Source organism: Schistocerca nitens, chromosome 4 (assembly GCF_023898315.1).
Source record: "Schistocerca nitens isolate TAMUIC-IGC-003100 chromosome 4, iqSchNite1.1, whole genome shotgun sequence".
Lineage (NCBI taxonomy): Eukaryota > Metazoa > Arthropoda > Insecta > Orthoptera > Acrididae > Schistocerca > Schistocerca nitens.
In genome coordinates, this window is record NC_064617.1 from 908,828,770 (window position 1) to 908,849,500 (window position 20,731).

General features: G+C 40.6%; 1 protein-coding gene across 3 annotated transcripts in view; it reads right to left on the bottom strand.

The window, feature by feature from the left end:
* Positions 1-20,731, bottom strand: part of LOC126253478 (phospholipase D1) — a 206,085-nt gene that overhangs the window by 166,614 nt on the left and 18,740 nt on the right. For 2 of the 3 annotated variants that reach the window (XM_049954838.1, XM_049954837.1), the window contains 2 exons: positions 14,935-15,141; positions 8,450-8,570 (listed from right to left, as the gene is read on the bottom strand). In XM_049954838.1, coding sequence (XP_049810795.1) covers positions 8,450-8,570; positions 14,935-15,053 — 240 coding nt within the window. In that variant the 5' untranslated portion in view covers positions 15,054-15,141. Of the gene's footprint in view, positions 1-8,449; positions 8,571-14,934; positions 15,142-20,731 lie in introns of those variants that run through there. The other variant, XM_049954839.1, reaches the window with a different exon arrangement.

Genomic DNA, 20,731 nt, shown 5'->3' on the forward strand with positions numbered 1-20,731 from the left:
AACTGTGAGGCAACAGTTTGTCAACAATAACATCCCAAAATGGACTGGGGCGCACAGAGCCCCAACCTGAACACAATGGAATACCTTCGGGAAAAGTTAGAATGCCGACTCTGTTTCAGACCCCAGTGTCCAACATCACTAGCTTCTCTGATTTTGGACCTTGGCGAATGGGCTGCTATCCCTCAAAAAACATTCAGACACCTCATCAGAAATGTCGCCAGTAGAGTTCAAACTATCACAAGATGACACATCCCTTATTAATGTCCACTAATAGGTGTCTGGATACTTTTGATCAGAAAGTGTATTTCAGACACTTTTCTCAAAGCAAATGGGGATAAAGTGTCCTCACAAGCAGTGATATCACATATTTGAAAGCTCCAACACAAAAATGAACAGGTTATGCAGCTTTTTTGACCACAGCGACTTAAACCTTCAAGCCAGCAGCTTAAGACTGGACTCTAGTGCTGCAAGCGATTGTACAGGTGGTAAGACGAGGGCTACTTACCAACTAGAGTCTGTCTCATAAAAATGTATTGCTCTGCTTTATGTTCACTGTTGGTGATATTATTTCATCAAATGATATGAAGAATATCTTTGTTCAAACACTGTAAGTATCTTCACAAGGATGGTTCAAGTTACAAGCAAACAAGTGCTATTTAATGCAGTCTGAACAAAGCTAACAAAGGTGAAGTCATACATCGTAACATTACAAAGTTTTATGTAGGTGCATACTATTACTAACATTAATTAACACATCCGTTAAATGTTAGTACATGTGACAGCTTGTACCATGATTGAGAGAGAGAGAGTCTGAGCAAACTAACATCAGAAAAAATTTAAGAAGAAACAACTACAGATTACAAGTTTGTTTTCATGGCTAAATATACATGAAGTGAAATAGATTGAAGTGAAGAAGCCTTATGTCTTATGCACTTTTCGAAACACCACTCGACGGAGGTGGACTTATGGCCAAAGCATTAAAATCATTTTTCAATGACATGATTGCTGAACAATGTGGCTGTGAAATAACTGTCAAGCAGATAATTAACTAAACTACAGAATTATAATCTGTCACAATCATAGCTTCTTAATTGGGAAGGGGTTGTTACACATGACACTGACTTTTTTTATACTGCTAAAGAGATTCTTCCAGAAGCTATTAACAGAATTAAATTTCAAGAAACATTTGCTTCTAAATATTTCTTTCGAAGATTGGCAAATATTCCAGTGTACTGAGCATTTATTATTTGTGAAGTAAATAAAAAGACAAATGAAGAATCCATCTAAAGGCCAAGTTGATTCTGATAACACAGCTCCTCAAAATATATAAGAATGCTGCGGCCTCATGTCAATACTGTAGCGCATTGACCAAAAACAGACCTACTGACTCCAGTCCTATTTTGGCACACACAGCTTTTACAACTGTATATTCATATACAGCTCACAGTAAGGAGCTGCACTGAGAGGACTTCACTTGCAGAAAAGAAGAATAAACCAACAAAGACCAGAGTAATATTCTGCACGAAAACTACCAAAACAAAACTAACATTATACTGTTGCAAGGATTGTGGTGTAGCTCTCTGAAACAGTCTTCAGTACAGAGTATACAACACATAAAAATAATTTTAAATTATTATGTGTATGTTAAAAATAGCAAACATTTATTTGCATCCATTATGAAAGTTATATTAAGTATGAACACTTAGTTCCTTTATTAGAACAATTCAAATAATGCCCTGTATTACACAGATAGTTTAAATTACAGCCAGTAGTTTAATCATACTTAACCCTTTGACTGCTGCGGATGTGTTAACTCGTCATTCCCCTGGTGTGCCTGATATTTATATACGTGGCCTTGGGTCTTCCCTACAGTGCTAAAGATGTGTTTATGCATCCCGTACCACCAGCTTTCCCACAGCTAGGGACAAGTTTAGACGCAATGAGTCACAGCTACCTGAACACTACAGACATGTATACACTCAGAGCTGTCATTCTGCCCTGCTCTTCTAGTAACTGCTCAGTGGTCTGACTGTGTAGTTCGAGAGTGCATATATCTTTGTTGCTGTGTCTGCTCTTTGCAGAATTCGACTTAGATTCCTGTATTTTCATCAGTTTTCTTGTTTTCTACATGAGGAATGTCATGTCGCTGTGGTTGCACAGATAAAGAAATCCTGGATATGCTCACTAAGAGCGACAGTGAGTGTGTATTATCTGACGTTGCTAACAGTGATGAGTCTTCAACAGACTCTCGAAGCTGTAGTTCTCAGCCCTCTACATCAGGGGGGAGAGCCATAAATACAGTCAGCAGTGCCTCTGAATCTGAGGAATCAGAAAGTGACGGTGAAACGGTTCAGAAAAAAGCGCGCTTAAGTGACACATTTGACTGAAAAGAAACCGATTTCCAGCTGTTAAACCATTACTTTGATGACTCGAGTTCAGGACACAAATGCCAATTAGACACTGGCCCAAGCTTTCTTTCATTTTTTGTGATATTTACGTCTCAAGAACTGTTGCAATTTATTGCAGACGAAACAAATCGTTTTTACGTTTACACCAGATAAAATACTACAGAATCTGTGAATTCTCGGCTGTCAAAGGGGAAAGACATTGGATTTGAGTAAATGTATTGTTTTGTTGCTGTTTGCCATCTAATGGTGCAAGTTAAGAAGTTAAAATTAAGTGATTATTGGTCCAGAAATACACTTTTGAACACAACAGTTTTCAGTGAATATGTCCTGAGAGCGTTTATATCTACTTCTGAGAATGTTACACTTCAGTGATAACTCTGCGAGTACTGGAGGTGACAGTCTATTTAAAATTTGGACAATTGTTAACAAAGTTCATAAGATGTTTCGTAATTCATTTCGCCCACATCACAAGCTTTGTATAGATGAAAGCCTCTTGCTGTTCGAAGGACGATTATCTTTTCAGCAATTTATTCCAACCAAGCGAAGTAAATTCAGAATAAAGACATTTGTACTGTGTGACTGTCAAGTGGGTATATTTTAGATTTTATTGTATACACAGACACAACAACAGAAGTTGGGTTCCACAATTTGGGAAAAAGTGGCGACGTAGTGGCAACTCTTATGAGACCATAACTGGAACAGGGTCATATTCTCTACATCGATTATTGGTACTCCAGCCCGGACCTGGCCCTCTGGCTTCACAACCATGGAACAGCCGCATGTGGCACTGTTCATAAGAACAGGCGCAACATGCCAAAACCGCAGAAGAAATTAAAACGAGGAGAAACTGAGTTTAGATCCACTGACAAGGTCCTTGCTATCAAGAAATGCAATAAGAGAGAGGTGTACATGTTGACCACAAGTCACACTCACACAACACAAACAGTTGAAACAGGGAAGACTGACAGAAAGACTGGCAAAAAAAAAAAAAAAAAAAAAAAAAACACCACAATGTATTGTAGATTACAATTCGAATACGTGTGCAGTTGACCGTTGTGACACGTTACTGAGCTCAGTGGGATCAGTGCGTAAGACTGTGAAATGCTATAAGAAATATTTTTTTCACATTCTGGATTTGTGCATTCTAAATGCTCATGCTCCCCACCAGTCGGTAACAGGGCAAAAAATGGCACTCACAGAGTTTCACCTTTCTCTCGTAAGGGAGATTGTAGAAAAATATGCTACAGAACAAAGAAAAGTTGGCAGGGGAGGGTGCTACGATGACGAGAATCCTCTGCAATTCATAGGGAGACATTTTCCGGCTGTTACCATGAGTGAACATTCACAGAAAAGTATGCTAATGCACAGATGCGTGGTTTACACAAAACAGAAAGTGCGCTGGGAAACTAGATACCAATGCAAAACCTGCAATGTTCCAGTATGTGTTGCACCCTGCTTTGAGTCTTATCATACAAAGAAGCATTACTAATCATTGGGAACTAAATCTGAGAAAATTTGTTGACGCTTCTGAATGAATTACTAAAAAAAAGGTAAAAATGTAAAAAAAAACAAATCTATTTTTAACTTCGCCAGTGCCAGTCCAAAGCCCAGATCGAAAAGAAGGATGGGAAACAGATCAACAGGTGTAAAATTAGTCAAACAAAGCCTGACTTCTTCATATGTAGCAGTTTACTAGCAAATGAATGGACTTGGTGATTGAGATGGCGTAATATCTGTACTGTGGCAAATTTTATTAGGCCAAGTACATTGTGCCAGTATGACAAAACCCATACATTAATCTGCATGTGATATATTTAAATTATTAACATGTAACATGGACAGTTATATTATTTTATCCTTAGTAGACAGGCGAAATACCCTCAGACTTCAAGAAGAATATAATAATTCCAATCCCAAAGAAAGCAGGTGCTGACAGATGTGAAAATTACCGAACAATCAGTTTAATAAGTCACGGATGAAAAATACTAACACGAATTCTTTACAGATGAATGGTAAAACTGGTAGAAGCCGACCTCAGGGAAGATCTGTTTGGATTCCGTAGAAATATTGGAACACATGAGGCAATACTGACCCTACGACTTATCTTAGAAAATAGATTAAGGAAAGGCAAACCTACATTTCTAGCATTTGTAGACTTAGAGAAAGCTTTTGACAATGTTGACTGAAATACTCTCTTTCAAATTCTGAAGGTGGCAGGGGTAAAATACAGGGAGCAAAAGGCTATTTAGAATCTGTACAGAAACCAGATGGCAGTTATAAGAGTCGAGGGGCATGAAAGGGAAGCAGTGGTTGGGAAGGGAGTAAGACAGGGTTGTAGCCTCTCCCCGATGTTATTAAATCTGTATATTGAGCAAGCAGTGAAGGAAATAAAAGAAAAATTCGGAGTAGGTATTAAAATCCATGGAGAAGAAATAAAAACTTTGAGATTCACCAATGACATTGTAATTCTGTCAGAGACAGCAAAGGACTTGGAAGAGCAGTTGAACGGAATGGACAGTGTCATGAAAGGAGGATATAAGATGAACATCAACAAAAGCAAAACGAGGATAATGGAATGTAGTCGAATTAAGTCCAGTGATGCTGAGGGAATTAGATTAGGAAACGAGACACTTAAAGTAGTAAAGGAGTTTTGCTATTTGGGGAGCAAAATAACTGATTATGGTCGAAGTAGAGAGGATATAAAACGTGGACTGGCAATGGCAAGGAAAGCGTTTCTGAAGAAGAGAAATTTGTTAACATCGAGTATTGATTTAAGTGTCAGGAAGTCGTTTCTGAAAGTATTTATATGGAGTATAGCCATGTATGGAAGTGAAACATGGACGATAAATAGGTAGGATAAGAAGAGAATAGAAGCTTTCGAAATGTGGTGCTACAGAAGAAAGCTGAAGATTAAATGGGTAGATCACATAACTAATGGGGAGGTATTGAATAGAATTTGGGAGAAGAGGAGCTTGTGGCACAACTTGACTAGAAGAAGGGATCGGTTGGTAGGACGTGTTCTGAGACATCGAGGGATCATCAATTTAGTATTTGAGGGCAGCGTGGAGGGTAAAAATCGTAGAGGGAGACCAAGAGATGAATACACTAAGCAGATTCAGAAGGATGTAGGCTGCAGTACATACTGGGAGATGAAGAAGTTTGCACATGATAGAGTAGCATGGAGAGCTGCATCAAACCAGTCTCAGGACTGAAGACCACAACAACAACATCCTTAGTAGTACAAATGTAGATCACACTCAGTCTACTTGTACAAAACATGTTTTCCATAACTGATTTAAATGCCTTTGATAAATGAGAAACAACATGCCAAAGTTAAAACTTTTCACAGCATGATTTTTCTCGCTACTTTGCTTCTGTTAGCCAGTATTGAAAATTAAACTCATTGTTCTGGGGAGTGTGGGGGACTTAAAATTTGTTGTTAGAATGAGACTGGCTTTGAAGCATTAATAGAAAATGGTATTTGCAAAAGAAGTATCGAATACACCCTGCTTTAATATTTTCATAAAAAGCAACATCTTTTCGACTAGTTTGTAGATTATTGGAAAATAGTAGGGGAATAAAATTTTTTATTCCTTATCATTGTGCAGTCAATCTATTGCACACTCAATTTCATTTTCATCATGTGTTCACGCTAGTAGATATGCTAACCCAAAGTTTACATTCTTTTGGGCCTGATTTTCGTGCCCAACTTTCATTCCAGTTGTACAGCTTGGTATGTTTTATGGAGCATAGATTTTTAGCAAATTCGGAACGAAAATACAGCATTTTTGACGTTTTTACAAAATCTTCAATTTTGTGTTTAATTCATTCAGTACTAAAAAGTACTATGGAAATGAAACTTTATATTTAAGAACCTTGTGTTGTTAGGTTACTAAATGTCAAATTTCACATTCGTCATAGCATTAGTTCAGGAGAATCAAGAAGCCAAACTTCGAAATTTATTCGGGTACCTATTTTTTTTTTGGCCAATTTACCTACAATTTTCTGGCTCAATATGGCTTGTAAAATTCTTTTCATTATCTTTCTTAAGAGAATGTATAATTTGTACAAGATGGCCAAATTTTATTTGTTTACAAAAACTATTGCCCGAGATATTACAGCTCAAAGTCGCAAAAAATTCACGTGGGCTCTGCGTGAGTCGTATTGAGCCGAGAAATATTCAGCACAGGGTGGGTTGAGCAACGTGGTCTGATCCGGTTCCGGCGGCAGCTCCGAGAGACAGGCACGCAGTGCAGGTAGACGGATTACGCCGCAGACCGCTGCGGACCAAGCTGGTGGCGCATCTTCTGCAGTCGAAGGGTTAACTTGTCTAATGATGATATTAACTCTAGTACCAAGATTTTGTATGATAATGTTACACCAAAGAAATATTTTAATGTAATTAGAAAATGATGATATAATTTAAGGACTAACAGCGCGTTGTTAATTATTCTGTTATGTAGTGGAATAATCATCATTTTGTGTTTACATATTTGGAAGTTAGTCTATTCTATTCTATTCTGTTTCGACAGGACCACGTAAATGACATGAGTATGAATAACACATTTTTAATGTGACACAAAATATATATAAAATCATTATGTTATGTACACACAACGGAAGCTGTTTTCTCAAATTTACAATTTTAATAAAACCTTGCACACGCTATTGCAACAAACACATAGAAAACTGCATGCAAAAAATAAATAAAAAGGAATGAAAGAAGGAAAGTTAACTTCTCATTCATGAGGAGATGGATAAAAATAGAATACAAGCTTGGACTGACAGAGCAAACTGGTCATCATTTTCTACCCTGGCATCTGCTTTAATTGATTTAACAAAACCATGGTAAAACTAAATGTGGATGGCCAGAGTCTAGTGCCTTACTCCTTGCACTATGTAGCCTGTTGCTAGTAAGAAATGAGCTGAAGGCAAAATGATTAATAAATAGAACATAACAAAGAAAGTTACACTGTCAAGTAAAGCAAATTATATACTTAACCAATGATTCATACACTGAAAGAGGGAGAGGAAAGGGGGGGGGGGAGGAGGGAGAGAGAGAACGAGAACACAAATAACTGGAAACTGTAACAGCCATAAAACATCCATGATAACAAAAAACTAAATGAAGGGAAAACATGCCAGGCTGAGATTAATTGGAAAAATCTTCAGGAAACTTAATACATTCATGAAAGAAGCAACTAATGAAACACTTAACACCAATCCTTGGGTACTGTTCATGGCAAAAAACATTAACATGTGGGATTAAAGGGACAGGTAAGAGAAGATCCAACGGAGAGCAGCATATTTCAAAATGGGATCATTAATTTTGTTTTAGTGCAGGATCCACCTTAAGCAACCAACTTTTTCTTCTATTTATCCAAGCATGTTTTGCTGAAGTTACAGCATCAACATTTGATTTGTTGAATTTTATGTTTAGAATAGTGTGATGTAGTTTTGCTGTGGTGTTTCAGAATTTGTTGTAGATAGACTAAACATGTCTAGCTAAAAAGAAGAAAAAATTGTTTGCTTAAGGTGGATCCCATCCAAAAACAAATTTATGTGTCAGCAAACATGGGCACAATAATGAGTTGGAGAAATCAGGAGTTAGAAATAAATCTCTGTCTAAGGAACCATAAGCTAAAGGAAAATGAGAAAGAAAGAGGAGAGAAAAATAGTCAATGAAAGGATCAGTTCGACTGAAGTAGAGATGAAAGAGAGAATGGAGAAAACTGAAATGTAAATAACAGTTGCTGCAGAATGCACACACGTGCTCGCATACAAAAGCAGAAGAAACTACCCCAGATTTGAGAAATGTTAGTTCCTTCACAGGGAGGAAAGAGGGAGGGGTTGGATAAATTGAGAAAAGAGGGGCAGGTCACTGATGCCACACATTGAGGTAGACCTATCTGTTGTACAGATGGAAAGAAACAAAGTGGGAAGCACAAAGTGGGAGGGTACAGAGAGAGTAGGACATCAACAACGCAGAAAATGTATGATTTTGATATAGATGTTATCACAGATGTAGTATTAGAAAGTACCGTTTCATGTCGCATTCTGTAGACCCTTATCCTTAAAAGATTGTTCAGATAATCTTCCAGCTGACGACATCGCTTGTCAATATCTTCATATGGCACAAGTGCTTCTGGTTTATTTGGAAACCTGCAAAAAAAAACATAATAGTGAGTAGCAGTATTCTGTGTTACAAAAAGTCTTTAGTAAAAAAGGCATACAAAAATCAGAATAAGTACAGAAAATTTTGTCTGATGAAAACAAACCAATTTGCAGCTGTGTCTGGTACTATGATATACAGAATTTGCAGATGACAAATACAACTACAGATCCAGACTTGCGTCTCTGACAAACTAATTACTGTCAGGCACTAAAGCAAATTAACTACTGAATTTGCAATAGAGGAAATGATTGTGCTGTAGGAAACTGACTATACTATCAATACATTTGTGCGCTACAAGATTAAAATAAATTACATAATTTTTATTTGTTGACACCTGTCAATTCTCAAGAAGCATCACCAATAAGTTTTATATGAATGATCTATGGATAATAAAGCAGCCTGGATATTCACAGGCACACACTTGTGGAGGAGGAGATTAGTGTTTAACGTCCCGTCGACAACGAGGTCATTAGAGACGGAGCTCAAGCTCGGCTGAGGGAAGGATGGGGAAGGAAATCGGCTGTGCCCTTTCAAAGGAACCATCCCGGCATTTGCCTGAAGCGATTTAGGGAAATCACGGAAAACCTAAATCAGGATGGCCGGAGACGGGATTGAACCGTCGTCCTCCCGAATGCGAGTCCAGTGTGCTAACCACTGCGCCACCTCGCTCGGTACACACACACACACTTGTGGTGTCAAGAGCTGGTTGTTTAAGAGCAGTTTATTGAATGTAGGTCTGAATGATAATGTGTAATACTTTACTGGGTGCAAAATGAATTTTTAATTTGGTATCAAAATCATATCCACCTAGCCCAATAATGTGCTAAAAAAAAAGATAGGTAATTTGGTAACTCGAAACCACCATAATCTGCATTGCATCTATGCCTGATTAGTCTGCAATCAGTTTCAGAGAGAGAGAGAGAGAGAGGGAGAGGGAGAGGGGGGGGGGGGAATCTTTTAAGCTTTTGTAGAAACTGAATGTGTTTTTCTGGAGGAGTGCTGCTGTTTTTCAGATGTTAAAAATATTCAAGAAGAGACAAATGAACATAATAGAATGGAAATAATCATAAAACCATAAATCATGTGTTAGTTGAAACCGTATGTGAAATACTAGGTAAGCTGCTGAGTGTGACAAATGAGTTGGATCTATAGAACATATGGATGCAAACCAACTGACAGCCATTGTTGGTGCACTGTTTTGTTTCAAAAGGAAGAAAGATGGTGTTTTCAACATTATACTGATGAAAATATCATTAAAGATGGAAAACTTGCTCAGATTGGGGAGGGAAAGAAGCCCTGTCCATTTCAAAGGAACTAACCTGGCATTTGCTTTACATGATTCTGGGAAACCACAACAAATTTAAATCTAGATGGGCTGATAAAGAACTGAATCTCCACTGGGGCTTTGTTTTATTTATTATTATCATAATCAAACATGTTTCTTTCTCCTAAAATTAATGTATCTTATCCATATGGTACCTTAGATGTCAAAATATATTGTTTTTAGCTGTAACCTTTCCAAGCTGTTTCTGCAACTAGGTTTTTCACATTGTTATTATCTTTGTTTGCATATTTCCTCATAATTTCTTTAATTAACTTACCTTGTTTACACAGATCTAATGCATACTTCTTTTTTACCATACGCGGTATTCAAAATTGGGGTGTGCATAAGATTCAATGGTGCACTACTTTTGATTGCAAACTTGAATCCATTGTTCACCAACATCATCACTGAAATTTAGGTATTGTTTCTTATGTCACAAAGCATTGTTATAGTTCTCAACTTCATTACATTATTGTTGGCATGTATTACTGCATAATGAGTTTGCATTAGGTAGTCATGAAATGTAAAGAGAAGATGATCATATTATGCTACTTTCAAGCATAAAGTAATTCTTGATGCTGAAAAATATGGTAACAGGAGGGCAGGATGAGAGTTTAGAGCAGCTGAGAGTAAAATTTGCTTATGGAGAAACAGCAATTGGCACTATTTGCAAGTACCACTACTAGACAGAAGTTCACTGGCCATCGCAAAGGGAGTCATCCTGATCTTAAAGTAAAAGTTTTGGAATTTGTCCATGAAAGGATGTAGAATGGACAAACTGTGAGTAACGACACAATAAGAAACAAAGCAAAAGTCGTGGACACAGTTCTTAATATAACGAGGCAAGAATTTAAGAATAGCCGTGGATGGGCTGATCTCTTTATGAAATGGGTGGGCTTCTCTATGTGACACCACAGCACAATATGCCAAAAGCTTCCACAGGATTTTGAGAAAAAACTTTAATTATTTCATCACACTTTGGAAAGAGAAGAATTTTTTCAATTGTCCAAATGGGTAATGTTCCTGAGACACCAATTTGATTTGATACACTATGTAATTACATGACTGATGAGGAGGAGACAGAAGAAGTTACCATCAAAAGATCAGGGTGTGAAAGACAGCATGTAACTGTAATGCTGGCAACTGCAGCAGATGGGCACAGACATCCCCCAATCCTAATCTTCAAGAGGAAAACAAGCCCCAAGACCCCTAAAGATGAAAAGCTATTCCTTGGAGATTCCATTGTTTGAAATCAAGAGAAGGGATGAGTGATAAACTTTAATGCTTGACTGTGTCTAATAACAACGTGTCACTCAAAAATTATTGCACTATGTATACATCCATTGCTGTTTAAAACAAATTTAGCCTACTAGTGGTGTACCAACAAACTCTTTTTTTCATCATTTTAATTTTTAAAATTGGGGTGCACAATACATCAACGGAACAATAGATTCATGCAAATATGGTACTCTATTCATCATTATCAGATTTTTATTTTATATCCAGTGATATACTTGTATGTCCTAGAGTGCCCTTCTTGGTAGCCCTGTAAGTAATCCATACGCCTAACCCATTACCAGGTCTTTATCACTTTAGTGAAAGCAGTATCTAGTAGGCCAGCTTTCCATATTCACACTTCAATGACTGCTACTCCTATCATCAAGCAATATGATGTAGTTCCCCTCGTTTTGTAAATCTCTTTAACTCAGTATGCATTTGCAAAACTTTTCCTATACAGATACAGGTAAATATCACCTTTCATGTGCACAGTTGGGGTTAACATTAAAAGATGTGCAATAAATAAGATGAGGACTGCTGTCCATTCTGCACAGTGGATCACAATTACATTACTTTATTCATATTTCATGGATTCCATAGAGTGGGGTCTACAGTATGCAGGGAGAGCTCAAGGATGTACATTTTATTTAAGTGCAATACAATTAAGTGATTATCACTATGAAATAATACTGAATTACAGTGTCAATAATACACTACTGGGCATTAAAATTGCTACACCACGAAGATGATGTGCCACAGGCGCAAAATTTAACCGACAGGAAGAAGATGCTGTGATATGCAAATGATTAGCTTTTCAGAGCATTCACACAAGGTTGGCACCGGTGGTGACACCTACAACTTGCTGACATGAGGAAAGTTTCCAACCGATTTCTCATACACAAACACCAGTTGACAGGCGTTGTCTGGTGAAACGTTATTGTGATGTCTCATGTAAGGAGGAGAAATGCGTACCATCACGTTTCCAACTTTGATAAAGGTCGGGTTGTAGCATATTGCGATTGCAGTTTATCATATCGTGACATTGCTGCTCGCGTTGGTTGAGATCCAATGACTGTTAGCAGAATATGGAATCAGTGGGTTCAGGAGGGTAATACGGAACGCCGTGCTGGATCCCAATGGCCTCGTATCATTAGCAGTTGAGATGACAGGCATCTTATCTGCATGGCTGTAACGGATCGTGCAGCCATGTCTCAATCCCTGAGTCAACAGATGGGGATGTTTGCAAGACAACAACCATCTGCATGAACAGTTTGACGGCGTTTGCAGCAGCGTGGACTACCAGCTTGGAAACCATGGCTGCGGTTACCCATGACGCTGCATCAAAGACAGGAGTGCCTGTGATGGTGTACTCGACGACGAACCTGGGTGCACGAATGACAAAACGTCATTTTTTCGGATGAATCCAGGTTCTCTTTACAGCATCATGATGGTCGCATCCATGTTTGGCGACATCGCGGTGAACGCACATTGGAAGCGTGTATTCGTCATCGTCATACTGGCGTATCACCCGGCGTGATGGTATGGCATGCCATTGGTAACACGTCTCGGTCACCTCTTGTTTGCACTGATGGCACTTTGAACAGTGGACATTACATCTCAGATGTGTTACGACCCGTGGCTCTACCCTTCATTCGATCCCTGTGAAACCCTACATTTCAGCAGGATAAGGCACAACCGCAAGTTTCAGGTCCTGTACGGGCCTTTCTGGATACAGAAAATGTTCGACTGCTGCCCTGGCCAGCACATTCTCCAGATCTCTCACCAATTGAAAACGTCTGGTCAATGGTGGCCGAGCAACTGGCTCGTCATAATACGCCAGTCACTATTCTTGATGTACTGTGGTATTGTGTTGAAGCTGCATGGGCAGCTGTACCTGTAAGTGCCATCCAAGCTCTGTTTGACTCAATGCCCAGGCATATCAAGGCTGTTATTATGGCCAGAGGTGGTTGTTCTGGGTACTGATTTCTCAGGATCCAGCACCCAAATTGCGTGAAAATGTAATCACATGTCAGTTCTAGTATAGTATATTTGTCCAATGAATACCCGTTTATCATCTGCATTTCTTCTTGGTGTAGCAATTTTCATGGCCAGTAGTGTACTTACAATACAACTTAAAACATTAATTTTAAGAATTTCTGTTATAATACTCTTAATCCATGGAGAAGAAATAAAAACTTTGAGGTTCGCCGATGACATTGTAATTCTGTCAGAGACAGCAAAGGACTTGGAAGGGCAGTTGAACGGAATAGATGGTGTCATGAAAGGAGGATATAAGATGAACATCAACAAAAGCAAAACGAGGATAATGGAAGGTAGTCAAATTAAGTCAGGTGATGCTGAGGGAATTAGATTAGGTAATGAGACACTTAAAGTAGTAAAGGAGTTTTGTTATTTGGGGAGCAAAATAACAGATGATGGTCAAAGTAGAGAGGATATAAAATGTAGACTAACAATGGCAAGGAAAGCATTTCTGAAGAAGAGAAATTTGTTAACATGGAGTATAGATTTAAGTGTCAGGAAGTCGTTTCTGAAAGTATTTGTATGGAGTGTAGCCATGTATGGAAGTGAAACATGGATGATAAATAGTTTGGGCAAGAAGAGAATAGAAGCTTTCAAAATGTGGTGCAACAGAAGAATGCTGAAGATTAGATGGGTAGATCACATAACTAATGAGGAAGTATTGAATAGGATTGGGGAGAAGTTTGTGGTGCAACTTGACTAGAAGAAGGGATTGGTTGGTAGGACATGTTCTGAGGCATCAAGGGATCACCAATTTAATATTGGAGGGCAGCATGGAGGGTAAAAATCATAGAGGGAGACCAAGAGATGAATACACTAAGCAGATTCAGAAGGATGTAGGTTGCAGTAGGTACTGGGAGATGAAGAAGTTTGCACATTATAGAGCAGCATGGAGAGCTGCATCAAACCAGTCTCAGGACTGAAGACCACAACAACAACAAACTCTTACTGTAGAGTGGGGAAAAGCTGCCCTGTAGGAAGGTGTATAATTCACTCAAACTCCACCACATTACTTAAACTGCTGAATTTGTAAGCCTCTCAAGATAAAGGATCACATTAACTGAAGTGTCAATTTCACATCACATTACATCGCATTTCCGAACACTGAATGGTGCTAGTGACGTTGTAAGAGAATGGTCGCTGTACAAAATGTTGGGATGCAGTTCCAGCATTACAGAACTAATAATGGTAGGACAGAGATGCACTTATTAATGTCTTCAGCAATGTTAATGACATATTTTTGTAGTAAAATCAGTAGGCTAAGTTAATGTATGATATTAGCAAACAATTAGAGCAGTTGTGTTAGTGTCAAAAAATTATTCCACAGAATCCCCAATGTGACATGATTTGACTTTTTGTTCCATTAAAAGCTAGAGCATGTGGCATGAATTGAAATATCAAGTGGAATGCTTAGGTGTGACACTCCTTACTATGGTGTTGTATCTTTTGCAGCATAAATCAGCATTATGCTGGTCGTATATACATTTCCCTAAAGAACGTAAGCTGTTTTTATTCTACTGTTCATTTGATTCAGTAACAATTCTACGTTGGGTTTGAATTAGCACATGTACACAGATTTGCTGTAAGCAAAGCTAACAAAACTATACCACATGCAACTAGACAGTGAGGTTCATACAACAGCTTTATTTTAGTTTAAATTGTTCTATACCTTGGTACTCTAGCTAAAATAGACAAATAAGAAAGATTACCTGGGCAAGGCTCCCTTTCCTCCTTTTTTGGCACCCGATGATATTTCATTTCTGAAGCTGTGGCGTTTTTCACGGTGGGACCGAGAAGGAAACGGCACATTGAGACTAGTACGGAACATTATAAGCTGCTGATGCAATTGTTGGAACTGGCTGTAACGTTTCTTGATCTGCCAAGTAAAATCTCCATGTTGAATTGCCAGAGTATATCTACAACAATAATGACATCAAAAAATACTACTTGATTTGTTGCCAGTACATAATAAAAACTCAGGTGTGTGTGTGTGTGTGTGTGTGTGTGTGTGTGTGTGTGTGTGTGTGTGTGTGTGTGTATGTGTGTGTGGTATTGCAATTTTCAGTTGACCAGACTGATGTCAGGGGATCAAAACAAGTGCTGTCATGTTTGTTGAGTATTTCTTGAACTATTCTGCCAGAATCTGCATCTGCAGTCCTTTATCTTTATTCACATTTCAATACTAATTTGCAATAAAATAAAATTATTCAATTTAATCTGCAGCTACTAGACTTTAAAAATTAATATTTTACTGCAAAGATTATATTAAATATTTGTATTGTAGAAGATACTTAAATATTACTGTTCCGGCTGTAACAATCCCATAGAGCAGATCACTTGATCTATTCTTCTAATATCTTGTACTTTCTGTTTACAGCTGGTTGGTTTAAGGATTACAGAAACAAAACTATGAGATCATCAGGCCCTCCTATCTCGAACAGGCAAGTTAACAATACTATCCACCAAAGAAGAGCATAGTGGGTGAAACTCAAGGAAAGAAAACCTTACAGTCAATCAAAGGTCAAGAAAGGAATAAGAAAAAATGGAAAGGAAGAGAGGCAGGTGAGGTGCCCCATCCAGGGAGCAGCTGGGGGTTCTCAAAGGCAGAAACTGATGTGGGACATACCCCCTGCTATTTACCTGAGGCACCTCACCCAACTACACACAGTAAAGACTAGCGACAGTGCGAGATCAGGGAAACAGAAGAAGAACAGCAAGTCAGACAGAACATATAAGAAAGGGACAAGAGTAAAAGAATGGGTAGGGCGTCACTGGGGCAGACCACCAAGCCCAGACAGCCATTGCACAGCAGGGGCAGAGAAAGCAACTGGACATCCTGCCAACTCCTAAATGGGCTGACAATGCTGAGGTGCCCTCCCTTAGAGAGCGATAAAAACTCCCTTCATTAATAAACCATGAAACCAGATCAGCCACCAAGGCATAGTCTGCTTACACCCGGACTAGAATGTCAGGAAAATTAAAGTGTCTGCCACAGGATTGCCAGGTTACGACAGTCCAACAAATGTGGATCACCATCAAACAGGCACTACAATGACAGTGCGGTGGATCCTTGTGATGGAGGAGGTGACATGGGTCAGCCAAGTATGGATCATATGGAACCAGCAAAGGACAATGGAGTCCTTGCAAAAGGCCCACATGGAGGACCTACACAAATTTGTGGTCTCCTTTATCACCCATGGCAACGGCCTTGCCGCAGTGGCTACACCGGTTCCCGTGAGATCACCGAAGTTAAGCGCTGTCGGGCGTGGCCGGCGCTTGGATGGGTCACCATCCCGCCGCCATGTGCTGTTGCCATTTTTCGGGGTGCACTCAGCCTCGTGATGCCAATTGAGGAGCTACTCGACCGATTAGTAGCGGCTTCGGTCAAAGAATACCGTCCTAACGGTCGGGAGTGCGGTGTGCTGACCACACGCCCCTCCTTATCCGCATCCTCCTCGGTAGATGACACGGCGGCCGGACGGTCCCGGAAGGGCCACTTGTGGCCTCAAGACGGAGCTTTTTTTTTTTTTTTTTTTTTTTTTTTATCACCCATAGTTTGTTAGGGAGAAGTCAGAGTATGCCATTCTATGTTCCAAATCCTCAGTAGTTGACACCATAACAGTGATAGAAGGTCTGCTGGAACACTGTTCTCATGTGGCAGCTTGCCGGTAGCCAATTTGGTCAGCCTGGGTCCAAACAAAGACTACCAAGCATCCGTATCATTTGAGGACAAAAAGGGGATGCTGGATAGTCAGGTCCAGGGGATGTAGAGGGTGACACCAGTCAAGAGCTTGTAAACTGTGGAATGGTTGGTTGATTGGGGGGGGAGTGGACCAAACAGTGAGGTCATCAGTCCCATGATCTTAGATGGCAGAAATCAACACAAACAGCACACTGCAATCAAGGGGAAAGAGTAACAGACAAACAAAGAGGGAAAAGGAATGTCAAGCAAGAGGAAGAGGAAAGAACAGGAGGGAGAGGTGAGTGGAAATAGGGAGAGCAGGGGTGCCGGGGAACCAGAACTATCACCGACCTGTCCTGACACCCACACTATACCATTATGATCATAGGGAAGAAGAAACCAGAAAAGAGGAAACAAAACTGCACAACTCACTAGACAAAATGTAGGGAAAATGGCGGGGAGAACCTGGACTGTATGGAGGTAAGGTTGAGGCCTCCGTAACCAACAGCTATGCTAACTGAGGGACTGAAATTCCAGAGGAAAATTCAAGGACTTAAACCTGAGAGGACAAACCACTTTTGCGAAGAAAACCGAGGACTGATGTAACCATATGACTGTCGTCTGCTAACACATGAGACAAGGAGGGAGTGAGGCCATATTTAGTGAGAAGGGCCAAAAGGTGGAGGCAGACCAGCAGAATATGGTTGGTTGCTTGATTGGGGTTAAAGGGACCAAACAGCAAGGTCATCAGTCCCTTGTTTCAAAGGTGCTTCATCCGTACGGATTTACATCTCAGAAGAGTCATAACGATAATAGGTAAAAGGCTAAAAAACGTAAAAGTGCAGTCAGGCTGTCAATGGTGAAAACAAAAGGAGGGAAGTCAGCAAGTGGGCAACCCCAAGACTATGCTAGAGGCAGGAAATATCCCACTTCTGATGCAGTACAGGCAAGACCACCTGCTATTCAAAAGCGTTCAACCACTAGAATGTAAAAGTGCGTATTGTAAAAGGAGCTTAACCAAATCTAAAAGGCTATAAAAACAGAGTAAAAGGAAGAGGATCTTGGCCAGGGAGGGTAGTCAGGAATCTCCAAACACAGCTTACAGTGAGAGACACCCCAACCCTCACTGCCCTGCCCCTACTCCAGAGGGAGATTAAAGACCTTAGAACTGAAAAGAAAAACCACTTTCACACAGGAACGAATTACATGCAGATTGGGTGGCAGAAGTAGTTTTGACCAATAGCGAACCAAATCACATCTTACTCAGAGATTCAACTTCACCAAACTTGTGTTTGATATTTTTCACAAAAATGAAAGCTTTGTCGTGGTTCATCCTAGTGCAGACCAAGTAACAGGAAAAGTTTTTCACAAAAAGCTGGCGAGCCTGGATCCCCTTCGAGAGTGTAGCCAGAAAAGAGAGGCCTGCAGGATCGTAAGAAGCAGCGTTAAGTGTTAAATAATCCATTACCAATTGAAGAGATGGCTGTAGGAGAACAGCTAATTTTTTGGAGCTTAGTCGTTGCTGGGAGTTCCGATGCTCCAGAATGACAAGCAACGACTCCTAGGCATACATGTGGAAGCAACAGTTCAGGTACCCTGTGAAGCGGCTGAGCCAGATCGGTACATAACAGCCCCACCATACAGACTGGCTACACGTCCTGATGACCTAGCAGGGCAGAGGGGACTATGGCAGAGAAGGAAAGGATGAGAGGAATCCACACTGTAGGCGCTAGGAAGGAATTCTTCCCTAAATCGCTCACATTATGGAGAGAAAAATTTAGAAGAGGAGGTCAGATACCAAAAAGGAAGGATGAAAAAATAAAGGCAAGGGGGAACAAAACTGCAAGGAATATAGGAAACCAGTTGGACAGCCAGGTCGACAAAAGTAAGAACACCAAGGGGGGATGGACGGCAAGATGCGGGCAGATGGCAAGGAGGGGGCAAGAGGGGAAGGAGGGGGCAAGAGGGGAAAAGAGGGGAAGGAGGGGGCAGATGGGGAAGGAGGGGGCAGATGGGGAAGGAGGGGGCAGATGGGGAAGGAGGGGGCAGATGGGGAAGGAGGGGGCAGATGGGGTAGGAGGGGGCAGATGGGGAAGAAGGGGGCAGATGGGGAAGAAGGGGGCAGATGGGGAAGGAGGGGGCAGATGGGAAGGAGGGTGTAAAGGGGAATGAGGAGCATGAGTAAGGAAATGAGCAGCAGTTGCGGGAGACAGATCTCTGTATCTGGAAAGAGGAGATGGCAGTAGTTCAGTTGCTCCAGGAAGCAGTGAATGCTTAATGCATAAGCAATCAACTGTGGTTGGTGCAGAGAACCACACAATAGTGGAACTCCTGCCTCCCTTAGGAGGGTGATCATGAGGCTAGTCTGAAAGGCGCCAGCTGACAGTCAAATCCCAAACTGACGTATCAGGTCCAGCATATGTAACATCAACGATTCCGCTGAGAAGTATGAGAGACTCCCACAATCTAGACAAGACTGGACCAATGCTTTGTAGAGCTGCAGCAGAGCAGAGTGATCTGCAACCCAGCTAGTATTGCCGAGACATCGAAGAGCATTGAGGTGTGAGCAACATTTCTGCTTTAGTTGACAAAGACAGTGAAACCATGTCAACCAGGCATCAATGACCAGTCCCAAGAAATGATGAGTCCAACACACTGAAGGCTGGCCATCAAGTTTCAGATATGGATGGGGATGCACTGTAGGGTGACAACAGAAAAGCATAATGCAGGTTTTTGCAGCCAAAAATTGGAAGCCATGGGTAAAAGCCCAAGATTGCACTCTGTGTACTGCTCCATGCAATCTGCATTCAGCAATGCCCATTCAGAGGAATAAAAATAAATGCAAAAGTCATGAGCATGCGAAGAGCAGGACACCATGTATTCCACAGCCGCCACTGGCCCATTGATGGATATTGAAAAGAGTGCCACTCAAAACAGAATCAAGCAGAACAACCACTAAACAGAGCATTATAAGGCTCCACATAACTGGAAAACAAAGATAAAGGAAGTCATTTCAGATGGTATTTGAGAAGACAGAATGCAGGTGGAAAGTGGTCTGGCCCCAAGGCCTGAGCAAAATGCTCAGTGATAGAGTCTGGGCTTGTAAAGGTAACACCATTCAGGGAAATTCCTGTGACACCTGTAGGAGAATGGTGGCCAAAGGTACACCTAATCATTGCTCATACCTGTGAAGAGGGAGTGTGCAGTTCTATGATAGTGAATATTGTTCCCAACAAATCCTTTCTGGCATTTAATTGAATAACATGTCTGGGCACAAAAACATTTAAAGGTCAGGAGGTGGTCGAGAGATGGATGCCATTTGTAGCATTGGAGGGCATGACGACGATCTTTAACAGCTGCAGCTATTTCGGGGATCTACCAAGGGACACTCTTCTGTAAGGGAGATCCTGAGGAAGAGGGAATCGCTGCAGCAGCTGCTGATAGGACAGTGTCAGTCCAACTCTGTACGGAGTCATCAATGCCGTCGTGTGGTGGAGCCATTGGGTATGGTGCCAATGAAAAGGCATCCCAATCCACATTAGTAAAGGCCCACTTGGAAGGTCATCCAGTTGAGTGATGCTGAAGAAGAGACAATTGGAAAATGATCACTGTCGCACAAATCGTCATGAGCTCCTGTCGAACAGAGGGCAGGAATCAAGGGCTACAGTTGGAAAGGTCAATGGCCGAGGAAGTGCCTTGTGCCACACTAAAGTGTATGGAAGCTCCAGTGCTGAGGAGGCAGAGATGAAGACCTGGCAGCAGGTCTTCAACAATCCTGCCCCAGTTGGTGGTCGCAGAACTGCCCCACAGAGAGTGATGTGCAT